The 16,752-nt window shown below is 35.9% G+C and overlaps 1 protein-coding gene across 1 annotated transcript; it reads right to left on the reverse strand.

The window, feature by feature from the left end:
• Window positions 1–2,275: 2,275 nt before the first annotated feature.
• Window positions 2,276–8,286, reverse strand: LOC127995502 (SLIT and NTRK-like protein 1). Its single transcript, XM_052591882.1, has one exon. The coding sequence runs from the start codon at window positions 7,288–7,290 to the stop codon at window positions 5,200–5,202; it is 2,091 nt and encodes a 696-aa protein (XP_052447842.1). The 5' UTR covers window positions 7,291–8,286; the 3' UTR covers window positions 2,276–5,199.
• Window positions 8,287–16,752: the final 8,466 nt, after the last annotated feature.

The raw sequence follows: 16,752 nt of genomic DNA on the forward strand, positions 1-16,752 counted from the left end.
ATTAGTTGTGCTGCTTCATATTTTGTAGAAACCATGATACATTTTCAGCAGGTTTCTCTGATGATTAGAAAATTCAATTAAATGAGCATTACACATTTATGTGGCATCTTAAAACTTCTGTTTGACAACCACAAAATGTTCATAGAGGCCTACTTGGTGTTGACTGTAGACAGTATGTCTAATTGTATTATTGAAGTCTAATTCTACTATAAAAAAAAAAATGGTATGAAATTTCTTATGCAAAGACATTTTTACATTTCTTAGCATTTTAAGGGTTAAGTGTACTTTTTGGTCCACTGTACAATTTCTACAAAAGCTTAATCTGCCAACTGAAGTAAAAAGCAAACAGTTCAATCAGTCACACAAATAAAATAAAACAGAAACAGATTGTACAAAATCCCCCCATTATTATTATTATTATTATTATTATTATTATTATTATTATTATTATTATTATTATTATTATTATTATTATTATTATTATTATTATCAGTTCAATCAAAATAAATGCATGTCAAGCCAATATCATTTTTATACACACAGTTGAATATAACAACCTTGGCCTACTTGAGACACCAACTTGGACCAGCTCTGCTCATTTAAAAAACTCAGAAACGGTGCTAGCGTGCACCGAGTTGCCTCTGGGCTGCTTTTATGTTTCTGAAAAGTAAAGGAGGACTAAAAAGCATCACAGCACCTCCTTGAGTTCTAAATTCCCCGCACTGGCATGTAGGCCATGCTTCTTTGATTTAACACATTTATTCACCACATTATACACCAATTCTTTCTTCCCAGGTGAAGGAAGGTGGCTATGAAGCTCCCTTGCCATTGAACAAAGTGTACGAGAGTGGAACACAGACACAAAACCTGTTAAAGGATGTACACTAGTAGGGCATGACTGGAAGGAAATTATGGGCAACGTGAGGGAATTAGGGGTTCTCACAGGAGGTCATAGGATTTAATTTGTTAAGATGGGGAAAACGTGAATCCACAGACACCAGTGTTGTTTAGCCAACTGCCATTCCTCGAGAGAACAAAGAGGACTAGTGTTGATTACCCAGCTTGGCAAGAAAACCATTCAACCAGTGTTGAGGATCATACCATAGTGAATATCTTTATCCAAGTAATTCTTGGCAAGATAACATCATTTGAGAGACTTTGCAAGAATTTGAGTGCAGATGTGCATACATCTGAGGAAATTTGGATACTTAAAATCAAATCTCTGCACTCTGCAATGATCTAACTAATAATTAGGAAGAGGAAGCTTTTTGCAGATTGTTTCGAATTAAAGAAAGAAATTGTTCAACCAAAATTAAAATTTGCCTTAAATGATCTCTCCCTCAGGTCATCCAAAAGACAAGTTTGTTTCTTTATCGGCAAGGATTTGGGGAAATTTAGAATTACATCTTTTGTTCACCAGTGGATCCTCTGCAGTGAGTGGGTGCAGTCAGAATCAGAGTCCAAACAATTCAAAACATCTTAATATTGAACTTGTTTCTTACAAGCATACAGCTTTTCACTTCACAAAACATTAATTTTGATGGACTGGAGTTGTGTGGATTATAGTGATGGTTTTATCAGTTGTTTGGACTCATTCTGACTGTACCCATTCACTACAGAGGATCCACTGGTGAGCAAGTGATGTAAATTCAATTTTTTTTTCCATGGAGAAACAAACTCATCTACATTTGAAGGGGAGTACATTTTAAGCAAATTATCATTTTTGGGGTAAACTTTAAATGTTAAATACATACTGTATTAGACAGCAGAAACTGTATTACAACAGTCATTTTACTTGGCTTGTAAAATACTTTTACAGTGGATATTTAAGCCTCCATTAAAGCTTAATATAGTATTTAAACAGGAATATATTTCTACGGTTTTGATTAGCTTCATAACAGTGGTCTACAGTTTGAACCCAGAAAATTCAGGGTTGTGGCCTCCGAAAAAACACATGTACTAAACACAATTTTAAAATGACTTTGTACATCTTCCCTTGTAGGTTTATTTAACTGAGTCTTTTTCCAAACAGAGATGATGAAAAGATTGCCTTAAGAATGTGGCCTACATTTCGCATCAAACAAATATGCAAAACAACACTGCAACACTGTCTCTGACATGTTGAAGATCCCCATGTGCAACAGGGAAGGTTTTTGTTTGTTTGTTTGTTTTTGTTTTTTTCTACACACCCATAAATAAACCTTATACACTTACTGAAAAACCTCAAATTCATCCATGCAATATTTACAAGTTAAAGTCACTTGGGCCATTCCTGCTATGCATTTTCAGGTTGCAAGAAAAATCCCAATTTTAGATGCAAATTTCAGATGGCATTTAGAGGCTTTTGCATCTGAACTCTTCATATATATATATACTCTGATTTAAAAAATCATAGAGCAGACACTTAATTAAGTGACTTAATTAAGCAACTTAACTTGGATTAATATGTTCAAGGTACAGTATACATTATCTAGTCATGCATTCCCTATAAATCTTTGGTGTTTCTAACACTATGCTCAGCTTTTTGAGCTTCAGCAATTTAAGAGTCAAACTAAATTCTGAAAGTCTAGTGCACAGTTTTATAGAAACATTTCTTAAATTAGGCTATAACATAAACATACATTTTTGACATCCTGCACAACAGGAATGAATAACCTATATTCTTCTGACCTTTTGAGAGCTAGACAGAATCCATTAAATATCTTTCCCGTCTGAGTATGTATTCATTTGATACCATTAAGTGCCTTTCATTTTCAAAAGTCTGTAAAGCATTAGCGTTTCATATTAACCGCATTGACCAGTGCTTATTATGTCCACAGTAATGCACTGAACTGCATAATGCTGAGAATTCCATAACCGAAATCTGACAATCGCAAATAGGTTTGTAAAAAAGAGGACATCTTTACATTCACAATATATACCCATTGTAACTTCACTCAACCTCCACCACATTTTATTTAACAAAATATAAGCAGATCAAATGTAGCAGAGCATAGAAATGTAACTCTTAGACAAACCATTGGGAAAATGCACCAAATAATAGTTAAGTCAGAATGTGGTACAGTCTTTCACAGTGGAGCATTGAATAATTACCCTTCCATGCATGGCAAGAGAGAGGAGATGTCTTGATGGACAGCCAGAACCGGTATGACTGATCTAATAGATCAGAAGGTCACCCTTCGATATTGGATGTTTGGGGGAGGGGGGTGTTTAAATGTGTGACTGTGCAGTCACAACACACATCTCTTTCAAGGCTCTGAATCTACATTAGAGTAAAACCATTGCAATATGACAGGAACCCTGTTGGGACGTTCTGCTGTACTGTAATTCAACCGACTTTCGTTTTGTGCACCCTAAATCAAATTGACAGGTAAGAGGGAAAAGCATTTCCCAGTGCATTTTCCACACTTGCAGCAAGGCATGGCCACAAATAGGTTGCTGGATGGACATTGTATTATTCAATAAACTAACATAATTAGGCCCAATAGCTTTAACATGAAGGAATAAAAATGTAAGCTACAGCGTCTAGATAAAATTCGGACTATGGAAATGGATGGCTGGTTACATTATTTCAGCTTTTAGCCGTTCTTTATTTATGTTGTTGTGTTGTAAAATCATTACAGTTATACAAACTCAACCTCAAAAACATCAGAAGTGACATTTAAATGCTAGCAGTAAGATGCATGGCACTGCGCTCTACATCTTGTTTGTAAAAATGGCATTTTGGAAACAGCATTCAACTTATGTTCTTCACTACTAAATTTAATCCTGCCCTTCTCTCCAAGTATTAGCCATCACAGTGACACACTTAGGCCTAGTTATGTTGATAATGTAAATGCTGGTTCGCCTACACATACCTTTGAACTTCAGCTCCCAGCATGGTTTCAAATGCTTGACAGGCAACAGCGACATCTAGAGGCAGCTATTCGATCTACGGCTGCTGTGATGACATCAGTCAAATGCACAGACATGCCTCTGTCTGCTTCTGGTATATATTTACACCTTTTCATCCACTTTATAGGACGTATCGAAGTAGCAAACAGCATAATATTCCTTTCTCATATTTGGACAAAATAGATGGCTTTACAAAAGCTCACAATACTTACAGTGAATAATAGGCTTTTGTGAAGGAACACTTCATCCCATAAAAAGAATAATACTAATTAATAACATTAATAATAATAATAATAATAATAATAATAAATAAAAATAAAGGCATCTTAGTCTATGTGCACTCTGAAGACTTATCCAAAATCTGCACATACAAAACATTTCTTTTCCAAAAAAAAAATAAAAAAAAATACAAATACAAATAAAATCCTCCCATTGTGTTGTCCTTGTATCCACATGCTGTATCCATCGACACACAAGATCATGAACCACTGGAGCTACATTGAATTTTTGCAGTATAAGCATGGGCATGCTTACCTGCATCCCAAACATGTCAACAGTTGGCACACTATAAGATAAACACATTTTACATTCATAAAAGAGATGACTAGGCAGATACATGAGAAATCTGCACAAAGAAAAAGAAAACAAAGGAAAAGAAAATGTTTAAATTATCCCCATATCAACCAATAAACAATCAAGTGATAAAACGGAAAGTACATGCATTTACAACTCATTATCTCCACCTTTTTGCCCATCCACCTTTGAGAAAGAGAAATCCAACAGCAAATACAAATTCTAACGGACAAAAAAAAAAAAAAAAAAAAAAAAAAAAAAAAAAAAATTGCACTTTTAATATAGTCATATATAGTTTTATATTTATATATTTATATATTTATATATATATATATACTGATAACACGAAAGAAGGGTCACGTTGGCTTCCTTGATACTATGTTAATGGTTCTCAGTGTGTGTTGAGACCATGCGAATCATGCAGATATGTTACAGTCCATTATTTACATTACATTCATGCGTTCGTGCACTGTTCCCACGTCCTCTTTTGAGCGTGTTTTGCAGTCTGAACTGGGAGGAGAAAGAAAGAAAGAGAGGTTCTATACATATATTACAGTGGGGGCCCCATCGCAGTGTTTCATGGATGCAATACTCAACTGAAGCAACAAAAATAGGCAATTTTTTTCCCCACAGAGGCGAGTCTGAGGTCTAATGTTTGTGTGTCGCCCTCCATTGTCACTGCAACATACAAAACGCAGTACATCCATTTGCTTGTTCATGTCTCCATGAGCATCATTTGTCAGTGAGAGAGTGGGCACCACATTCGTAACCTCTGTTTGGCCCGTCTGCATGATAAGCTCCGCTGTGCCAGTAGGATGAGTCGCATACTGTCTGTAAAGAATTGATTTCTGACGCAGAAGAGTTGCCGTCTCTCCGCTTCGATCTCTTTCGATTTCGCAGGATGAAGACCAGCATTCCCACCACGGTGAAGGCAGAAGTCACAAAAACCAAGAGCAGACCGGGCACGAGCACCGAAATGGACACTCTGCTAGGCTCCAGGTAGGAGTTTGGCCGTGTCCCGGTGTCTGCCGGGAAAGTGCTGTTTTTGGACAGGGAGGTGGGGGAGATCTTCTCATAGAGTTGAGGGCACATAAGATCATTCCTGATTCGCCGGAAATCCCTCTTCCAGAACTCCTCGGGAGATTCACATTTGAGATCGCTCACAATGACGTCTGCCCCAAGCTTGTCTGTCCACTTTTTGAAGGGAACAATATTGCATGAGCAATCCCAGGGATTCCCATGCAAATCAATCTGGATAATGGAGTTGAGCTGGTCTAAGACACCTATTACAGGGAGATATGTAAAATAGTTGTTATGCAAGCTTATTTTAGACAAAGACACCCCCAAGAATGAATCCACGGGTAGAGCTTTGAGCAGGTTGTTGTTGAGGAAGAGCACCCTCAAGTTGGGCATTGGGCTGAAGGTGCCTGGCATTATGAGCTGGATGTCATTATATTCCAAACTGAGATACTCCAGGTTCTGAAGTCCAATGAACATCTCTGCTATTAATGTATCCAAGTAATTCTTGTCCATGTAGAGCCACCTCAACTCTGTCAGATTGTGAAAAGTGCCATTTTCAATCATTTTAATGTTATTCCCCCCCAAATCAAGCAAATTCAAGCTATGGTATCCTCTGAGCTGGTTCCTTTTGATGGTATGAATGTTGTTGTCGCGCAGATTTAACTCATGCGCACTCAGGGGTCTTGGTTTGAGATTAGCCACGCTTTCTATTTTCCTGCCCTCGCAGTTAACCCCAAGCCCTTGTCTAGTTCCTATCAACTTACAACTACAGGACTGAGGGCAGGTCGAATTAGCAGGTGGCTCCCTTTCATTGGTGCCAGTCGCCATGGCTGTGGGCTTCGTTTTCAGCTGCCAATTTTCCCTGGCTTTTCCCGGACGTCCCCTGTTACGACCTCCCCCAGCATTACGGGACTCCGTCACCCCACTCGCTTTATATGGCGTTGGACGGGGGCCGCGATTGGGAGTCTCATCTTGGGTGGGAGGTGCAACCAGGCTGGAATCCATGCCGCTCTTTGAAGGGCACAACTCCATCTCAGCCGTTTCGTTCAGATCGTTCCCTTGCAGCCGAGTGGGTGCCTCGCAAATGACTCTTCCAATGAGCACATTCTGCGGGATGTTCTCTAGCCATTCCTTTAGGGAAACCAGGTCGCAGTTGCAATCCCATGGGTTGTCCTCCAATAAAACCTCCACGATGCCAGGTATCTGCTCTAGAATCCCTTCATAAGGCAACGTTTTTATTCGGTTCCCTCTCAGATCGAGGTGTGTGATGGGCACATTCTGAAACACATTTATGGGAAGAGCGCTAATAAGGTTGTCGTTTAAGATTAAAACTTCAAGCTTACTTAAGTCCCTGAACACGGACGGGTCAATGTCCCTCAGAAGGTTGAAGTCAGCTTGAAGGTACTCCAGGTCATCTAAACCAAGAAATGTATTCTTTTTGAAAGACCTAATCTTGTTGTTATTGATGTGCAGCCGTTTCACAAGCTGCAGTCCCAAGAACGCACCGGGCACAATGTCATGCAAGCCATTGTTCTCCAAATGCAAGCTCACAGCATTGTAAAAGTTAGCAAACTCGTTGGGGAAAAGTCTGGATAAAGAATTCCCATGAAGCAGGAGATGGTAAAACTGGGAGCTCGGACCTGTCAAATGGTGCAGGTTCGTGAGGCTCCTTTTCTCACAGTCAATGTGCAAATCGCCCTCTATTGCATTGCAGGAACAGATTTGCTCCTTACAGACGTCCCTTGTAACATTCCCGATAGCTACACAAAGAGCCGCCTTCAGCAACACAATCCAAAGCAGCATTTTTAATACAACACAATCATCCCCGACATCAAGACATGAATACAATCAGCAAGAGGGCGAAAAATAAGATATATATCCAGTCTAAAAAAGCAGAGTGCACTCTGTGATTATATCCATGCTCAGCTCGCTATGTCCAGATTGAGAAAAAATCGATAGCATGAAGCCTTTTTTTCATCACCTCCCCATCGCATGCTTTCAAAACAATCTTAAAGATTACAAAATGACATCTTCAACTCAATTATTTGGCTTTCCAGACTCGCAAATCACTGACCTTGTGCATTTCTCACATATCCACGGCGCGGGAGCTGTTCTTTCTCCCGTGGTGCTGAAATCACACCGCGTACATCTCTATGCATCGCAGTAAGATAAATCCGAAATTTTTTACATCTTTAGCATCCGTCCTCGGACCTCGGCGGTTTCGTTCAACGCATTTGTATCACAAAGACAAATTCTGTGAGATTCAGGACTTTTCAGCCCGGTGTTCACTGGCAGATCTAACACCCTCTGCTGAGCTGCAAAGGCAAAAATCCATCGGATGAGGGAATGCTTGCTTGCTCGCTCTCACGCACGGTTGAAAAAACAGTCCACATATGCAGGGCAAGTGTTGGAAATGTCCAAATAAATCGCCTTCGAAAGGTTTAGATTGGTTTCATTCCGGGATGGTTTTCTCCTATCTGTCCACGTCGGAAGCTTTCGTAGAGACACTCCGTTTTCTCCATTCAAATGTCTTTAAAGCCCACGGCATTTCCTGAGACCTCACAGACGATATTCCTGTTTCAGATGGGGGGAAAAAAGAAAAGATGAAGTATTCCACAAAGCACAGGTGTTGTTCGAAAGAAGGTTTCTTTTTTTTTTTTTCAGCTGTGAATATGTGTGAGTGTGTGTGGAGGGGGAACTGCAGTTGAATGCGGTAAAATAATTAACTACTCGACGTGCATGCAACAGTGCAGCCGGTGCGCTGAGCTTCTTCTATTACTGTCACAACAAACACTGCGTCAAGACTATAGGAACTATGCGCACATACGCTACGTCACAGCACTCAAGACATGCGATTTGTAAAATATATGTGCGTTTCAACAGGAACGCAGGGCATTCCCTTTTATATCACCCTATATTGCTTGATTGTATTTTATGTATTCATTCATATCGTTTTAATGCAGTCAGACACAACACATCAAATCTCTATTAAAACAAGTGTGAACTGATTGAAACTCAATGCCTACATGTACATACCACACACACACACACACACACACACACACACACACATATATATATATATATATATATATATATATATATATATATATATATATATATATATATATATATATATATATATATACAAAACATATCTAACATCACACACGCGCGCACAAAGCCTTTCTTTCATATATTCGGTGCGTGAAACATGCAGATAACGGGCTTTTGTGTGTCTATCCGCGAGTATGTGATTGATGGGGGGTTTTATAATCACTTGCAACACTGCGCTGGCAAATACATGAAAGCACAAGTCTTAACTGACTCTCTTGCCATCACGACTCCGTCTCTGGTATCTTCAGCTGTACTGTATGAAAACTCTTTCATATCTGAGGTGTGCTTGCCTCCAACGCAATCAATCATTTTTATAAATAAAAGAAATAAATGAGAAATAAATAACTTTTCTGCATTTAAATGTGATAGATAATGCAAGTAAAGCGTTGGCTTTGATGATGAAGGAAATTAAATTACTGATAATTAAATGAAACTATTTTTAGAATTGAATATCAGCCAGATGATACTGGTATTCATAACAATAACTGCGAATACATAACATGGAAATGTATATGTAAAGTAACATTTTAACTTTAGTGTGTGTGTGTGTGTGTGTGTGTGTACAATATATCAACCAAGTACAGTGTTACCTGCATCAAAAAAAAACAAAAAAACACACAAGACTAAAATCAAAAATTTTTAACATGAAATTCAAAGTAAAATACTCTAACCCTAGTCATGAATTATAACAAATCTAACAAATAAACATAATTAATCAAAGTACTAGATTTGGTTTTTACAATGATATAAAAATGGAATAATAATAATAATAATAATAATAATAATAACACACTTTTTTATGCACATAATTATGTAGATATATGTCATTTATATGCCTTTATGTAAACTGACGCTCACAAAACAGAATATACTTAATAAATAAATAAATACTTATGTATGCATGTTTGTTTGTATGTATGTGATTTTATATTCCAAATAATCAGTAGCATGCTCAAGTGAAAGCTAGATGGATGCAACTCTTATACAACACTGTGTTAATTTGTAGCTTAGTCCAAAATAATTTATTCACTTATACACACTAACATGCATCTCCATACCACAGAAGCAGTTGCCATAAATCTTGCTCCTCAACATAAAGAAGTGCATTATGACACCCTCTGTCTCCAGCGTTTTTTAATCTTATGTCAATATTGTGTGGATGTGTACAGGTCAAAATAATGCACCCGGTTCAGTCAAGGCCATTTCCAACTTCCTTTGGCCTAATCGTCTGCTGATTTGTCTCCCCATCATAGGTTTGACATGTGGCCCACAAATTTAGGAAGAACTGTTGTGTAATCCACTTCTGTGTAGGAAAACCAAAGAAACATGTTCATTGTTTGGAAAGGAGACAATGTTGTAGGAAAATGTAGTTTGAAACCGTGCAAAGCTCAGTGTTGTATTTAATTTATAGTTTCAATCTTCCTCATTGAGTTTATTAGTAACAACTAATAGAGTTCAAACTTTTTTAAACATCAGCAGTACTACCATTTTAAAAGCAGGCTGAAAGAGGCTGTTGAGTCATGTTTAACCTTGTTTTCAGGTTTATGTTTGGACAAGGATAAATAATAAGTGCAACATACATTTCCATTGCCAATCGACTGCCATGGTATGAAGAGCCACACTGCAGTAAATAATGGCCTAGATGCTCTGAGTGGCACTATTAAAATTTCATATTCTATACAAGGGTTGTATTGAGTGTTAACTGCATATGAGAGATAAATGGGGAGGTTAATTTATCTCATTCATTAATGTAAATTAATGAGGACAGATGCTTTCAAGCTACAATATAAAGGTAAAAAAATATATAATAATAATAAATAAATAAATAAATAATAATAATAATAATAAGTAATAAATTAAAATCAATATGATGTGTGCACCAAGTTTGCTGAAGTCATATGCTCATTTGTGGCCATTTTTCCAAATGTGTTAAATGGAAACAGTAGAGCTAACATTATGAGTAAGCATTTGAGTCTGTTGAGAAAATAAGATGTATGAAATTATGATATACTAAGTTATAATATGGGATAAAATGTTAAGAAATTATGGCATTAAAAAATAAAAAAATAAAGTCAATATTGTGACAAAAACACATCTTAAGTTTAACCAAAGACTATAGAATACTATAGGGATGTAGGATTGACACCAAGTGGTTCAACTAGGTATTGCAGACCAAATGCTTTTTTTTTTTTTTTTTTTACACCCGGCCCCTCCTCCTCAGACATGACGCACATGCAGGTTGTCAGATTGAGACACAAACAGGAATGAAATATGCTGTGTTTTCTGCCAACTGGCAACCGTGTTGCCGAAATATAATTGGGTAAATTGTCAGTGGGCTGGGCTTCAAAAAAAAAAAAAAAAAAGATCAACATTCTGGCCCAGAGCGCACATTTTCAAAATTGAATATTTTATTTGATTTATTTATTTATTTATTTATTCAAATTAACAAGTATGTTAACTTAGCATGTTTAATATCTGCAAACATATTATGGCATTTATATGCTTTAGTAGAGTGGAAATCTTACATACAGCACCTTTAAAGAGACTTTGGTATAACATAACCCATAGCTGAAATTATGAGATAAAAAGTCTAAATTATGACATCAATTGTGGCAGAAATTGGCTTACATATTATTGCATTCATAGTTGCCAAAGTTACAACCATAGTTGTAAAGTACATTTGAAATGCTGCTGTTTTTACATGAAGAAGGATTTTCATAATAATAATAATAATAATAATAATAATAACAACAACAACAACAACAACAACAACAACAATATATTTTATGCTACGGTCACCTTAAAGATACTCTAGGACACTTTATTTAAAAAAACACCTTCTATCTATATAACTATATAATATGATCAAAATAACACATTCTCTACAGGTAGAGCAGGTATATAGCCTATACATGAAGAACCAGTTATTGAATGGTAATAAGCAGAGTAAGCATTCTGCTGAACGTATCCCTCAATGTACCACTAAAGAATCTTTGATGTGCTACTCAATAACCAGAATAATTCAATCTTTATGGGATGTTGTGGAGTGCAGAGTAATCCTCTCTTGCAAACTGTAGACTGTTCTTCTTAAGGGATACATGAATATCACCCTGCACACAATTCATGACTTGTTTACCTGAAATAAAGACTGAAACTCTTCAGATGACAAAGGGTTATTAGCCTGCTAATTTGATAAATTACAAATTCATTATTTATATTAATAAATAAGTGTATCAAACCATATATTAATAATATAGGGACCACAACAGTCCATAATCAGAGTCTGATTTATACCAGCCACCTCAGTCTGAAAACCTCCATCCATGGCTTGTGTAAATAAATGTTCAGCAGAATGGAGAGCTCCCAACAGAACAGAGCTCATTAGTGTCTGAGCACCATGCACAGATTGGCTCTATGGATGCAGAATGTGAGACGGTGGAAATGAGCAAACCCAAGCTCCATTTACTGGAGACATGCATTGTGGACAATAAAGGTCGTTGGCCTCTTGTGAGGCCTCACAAACTCTATTGACATACAAGTGGGATAATGACATTCACTGATCCTTGACCTAAATACGAGGTCAAACCTTACCTACTGCTTTCTTGTGTAAAAATATGCTGTGTTGGGTTATTATGGAGATACTGTAACCCTACACATTCATCCTGACAAAAAAAGTAAATAAATAAATACAATTCACCAGATTCAATCTCTATTATATATTTTTGTCTACCAAGCTATAATTAAAATAATGTCAATGTTAAATAAATGCCTAGATGTTCAGGCAAAAATATAATTTGATGATTGAGACGCGCCGGCGCGACAGTTCGGTGAGCATTGAGCACTGGGAATGGCAGAGGACATGAACTGAAAAGCATCGCCAATGTTTCGCATCCTCGGCCTGAAAACACAACACCTCTAATTCAACCGCAAACATTCACCGCTACACCAATTCGTTGCACGATACCAATGGTATGGCATGCATGTTGACAGGAATGTCAAAGTCACAATCATTCACAGAAAACAAACAGACTATAGTAACCCTAGGAAAAGTCAGGCAAAATGTCAAGTGACAGCTTGCCTGACTAAGCAGGGAACGAATGTCGGCGACATCAACTGCGAAAATGAAACCGAGTTCAGTGCTTGTATGCGGCAGGTGTCAAGTGATTTGTCAGACCTGTTAGTATGAATGAATGACATGGCATTGGAGTCTTCCTGAAAGAATTTTCGCTGACGCTTTCATTTCCACCACATAAGAAAAAAATAAAAATAAAAAGCATGCTTTAGAAAATCATAATTATGAGATACCAAGTCAGAATTATTAAATACTAAGTCATAAACATGCATAAAATATAAAATTATGATATAAAAAGTCAAATTTATGAGATTAATTACAATGGTAATCACAAGGAATAAATTGAAATTATGACAGTTCAAAATTAAGATCAAAAGTCATAATTATGAGAGAGACTTTTATCTTATCATGACTTTTTTATTGTAATGTTGTCATAATAAAATAAACAAACTGTATGTCAAAATTCTGAAAATAATGTGACATTATAATTATGATGAAATATATGAAATCATGATATAAAATTAATATTTTTGACTTAAAAAGTAAAAACTTTATTTTGATGATACTTATGACTTTTTATCTCATAATTTTGACATATAAAAAAGTGATATTATGACACCTTTTTGGCATATTTATTTGATAATTACAACTTATTTTCCTTCAGAATTATGATTTACCAAGCTTCTTTTTTTCTTTTTTTCTTTTTTCTTACATGGTGGAAACATGCTTCCATATGAACACATTCATAATTGTCAGTACAGTGGATACATTTGACATGTATTTATAATTAAATTCAGACACATTAATATCTTTTCCCTTGAGTTTTAGTTCAATAAACAGATGTATTCTGTTATGTGATTAAAATAATACATTCTCTGCAGGTAGAGCAGCATAGCCTATACTGTATATGAAGTATCTGCTCAGCTTTAGTTAAAATGTCTGTCTTACTGTGTCAGTGTTGTTTACTGGAAGGTGGAAACAAATGTTTTCAAGCCAGTAAATCTATAGTGATCAACATATCATTATTGTAGGGATCTATATATATATATATATATATATATATATATAATGTTGATATATCTGTTAATTTCAACTGACATATATATGATATTTATGCCTATTCCCAATCTTAACTAACCTGTCACATAGCCTGCTAATTTTACTGCACTAATTTACAGCTCCATTTTTTTTTTTTTTTTTTTTTTTGCACTGCACTGCAGTCTATGTGCTAATAAATCCCTGTTCATCAAATGTCTTTCTCTACTGCTATTCATCATACACTAAAAAAAAAAAAAGTTGCTATATAGCAACATCACCATATTAATTAATTAATACCATATTTAAGAACCTATTGAACACCTGCATGGTTCTTCAGTGGCTCTTTGTGGAGGTTAAGGTGATATAGCACCGCTGCTGTACATAAAGAAGATATTGAGCCAGCCATTACGTTTTTTAACTGTGTTTGCACTTGGATGGGATTAATGCAGAACACAAATTCCAAGTATGGGTTACCATACGTGCCCACAATATACTCCATTATACTTCATTATACTCCAAAATTTGTAATTGTATTTTTTAGTTTTTAATGCAATTGCAGTAAATTAAACTTAATTTACTAATTTACATCAGATTTTAATTTATAATATATAAAAATACACACATACACACACAAACAGACGCGAACAGTCTTTTTTATTATTTAATGAACACACACAAAATAAAACTCATTTACACATACCATATAAAAGTAAAATCAGTAAAAGGTTAAAGCTCTGGTGTTGAATTTTCCACAAGATTTTTCTTCTATTTTTTCTTCTCAAATTTCAGACCCATCACCTATGTAAGTTTAATTTGACTTCCAGTACAATAAGAGGTGATAATGCTCTTAAGGAGTTATTCACCATTAAACAAGAAGAAGGTGTTTCATCCGGGACATTTATGTCCTTTGTGCACCTAAACGGGCTGAATCTTTTCGCCATTTTCTTTGACCTGCGAATTGCGAGCATACGAGGATGGAAAATACAGAGAATAAGTCATTTATGTTATTCACACAGTATTCATTTTATAACATCACATTGTGCTCGTGGTGGGGAGCTGCTGAGGAGGTTGCTTTTAACAGGGACACTGAAAGTAAGTGTTTTATCTCATTTACAATAAACAGTATATATATATTTTATAACATATTTATTTATAGTGTTTATTATAATGACAAATCAAACCATTGTAAACTTCAAATATTCAAATATCATATTGTGAAGCTTGTAAATTAAGTTATTTTGATGTGTTGATTTACTGGATTTGAGTACTATTTCCGAGCATACAGTACATTTGAAATAAAACTCAAACTCTCTATATTGAGTGAATAATATTAATAATAAAAAAAAAACCTTAAAAGACTTACATGATCTACTTTTAACAAGTTTTTTGGGGTGCTTTTTTAAAAAACACGTTTTGTGTTCATCAAAAGTGAGTTATAAGGGGTTTGCAATTACATTTTGTATGTAAATGTTGTTACAGATGGTTCATGCTGGAATAGCTGAAAAATGGGTCTGGACTCTTTCTAGTAGGGCTTCCCTCGATGAAAGATCTACTGAAAACTGTTTTATTTTTATTTTTTAAACATTATATTGGCAGCCCCCATTTTTAGCAATGTAATCACCACAATAGGTTGATGCTGAAAAAAAAAAAAAAAAAAAAAAAAGCATCAGGGAACATCTGCATGCAATGAAGGAGGAAACAGAGAAGCTTAGACCAAACATAGAGCTCCTCAAAGAAAGAATGTTGCTGATAAAATGCTATTGGACATAATTGTGTCATGCTATTGTGTCCAAATATAACACAGAGACTCGCTCTGAGTTCCTGTGTTTCATACTGGCCACAATGCTCAGTACAGTAGTGTGCTAATTGCCTCCTTATTTAATTGTGAGAGTTATGACTTTATTTGAATACATCTTTCCTCCTTTGCCTTCCTCTTAACATAAGCTCCTTTCGGATCTGTGAGACCATGCCAATGTTGATGTGGACCAACAAATTCTCACACAGCTCTCTGTAATGACACCCCGGGTCCTTCAAGTTTGCAGAGACCCCTGAAGGAGAAGTTCAGGTGCATGACTGATGACTGAAGATCAGGGTTTGGAACCATTAGAAAATATCTGGTGTCCGATTCCAGTTCCATTAAAATCAATAAACAACTATTTAAACATAGTGGTAAGGAAAAATGGTAAGGAAAAATGCACAATACTTAACTACTCAATGCTCAGTACTGTTTATTACTTACTGTCAACTTGATTTAAAGGTTGGCAATGTCAAAATTCAACATATATTACAGTATACACATTTTTTAGGTTCCGATTCCGGGTCAATTTAAATTAACTATTATTGTTTTTTTTTTTTTGTGTGTGTGTGTTTGTGTTTTTTTTTACTATTTTGCCTTCATTGAATGTTGTGTTACTAGAAGATAGTAAGTAATGGTTAGTAATGCTAGTCCATCAATCAGCATGTGCTTCAAAGTTTTTTACACTATCAATAACATATTGCTTTCTTAAGCAGGAATAAGCTGGTTGACCATTAGTCCCTTGAGGGCTAAGACACTTTTTCATTTCCTTTAATTAATGAACTATAAACCGTTATGCTTATAACCATGTATACACACCCTCCATAAAGCCCCTATTTTACAAATAATAATGCAGTCAGGAGATGATGTGATGCAATGAGCGGTTTCCACATTTTTAAACATTTAAAATGCATGAAACTAAATAAATAAATATACACATACTGTCGTGGGAAACGTGCTCGGCAGTTAAAGGGGGGGTGAAATGCTATTTCATGCATACTGAGTTTTTTACACTGTTAAAGAGTTGGATTCCCATGCTAAGCATGGACAAAGTTTCAAAAATTAAGTTTTAGTTTTGAAGGAGTATTTTTGTTCCAAAAAAACCTCTTCTGGTTTGTCACAAGTTTCGGAAAGTTTTTTTCGAGTATAGCTCTGTGTGACGTTAGATGGAGCGGAATTCCTTATATGGGTCCTAAGGAACTTCTGCCGGAAGAGCGCGCGCTCACATATAGCAGAGGAGAGA

Source organism: Carassius gibelio, chromosome A1 (genome assembly GCF_023724105.1).
Source record: "Carassius gibelio isolate Cgi1373 ecotype wild population from Czech Republic chromosome A1, carGib1.2-hapl.c, whole genome shotgun sequence".
Taxonomy (NCBI): Eukaryota; Metazoa; Chordata; class Actinopteri; order Cypriniformes; family Cyprinidae; genus Carassius; species Carassius gibelio.

Coding starts and splice junctions, on each gene's coding strand:
- LOC127995502 (XM_052591882.1), bottom strand. CDS start 7,290: ATGCTGCTTTGGATTGTGTTGCTGAAGGCGGCTCTTTGTGTAGCTATC.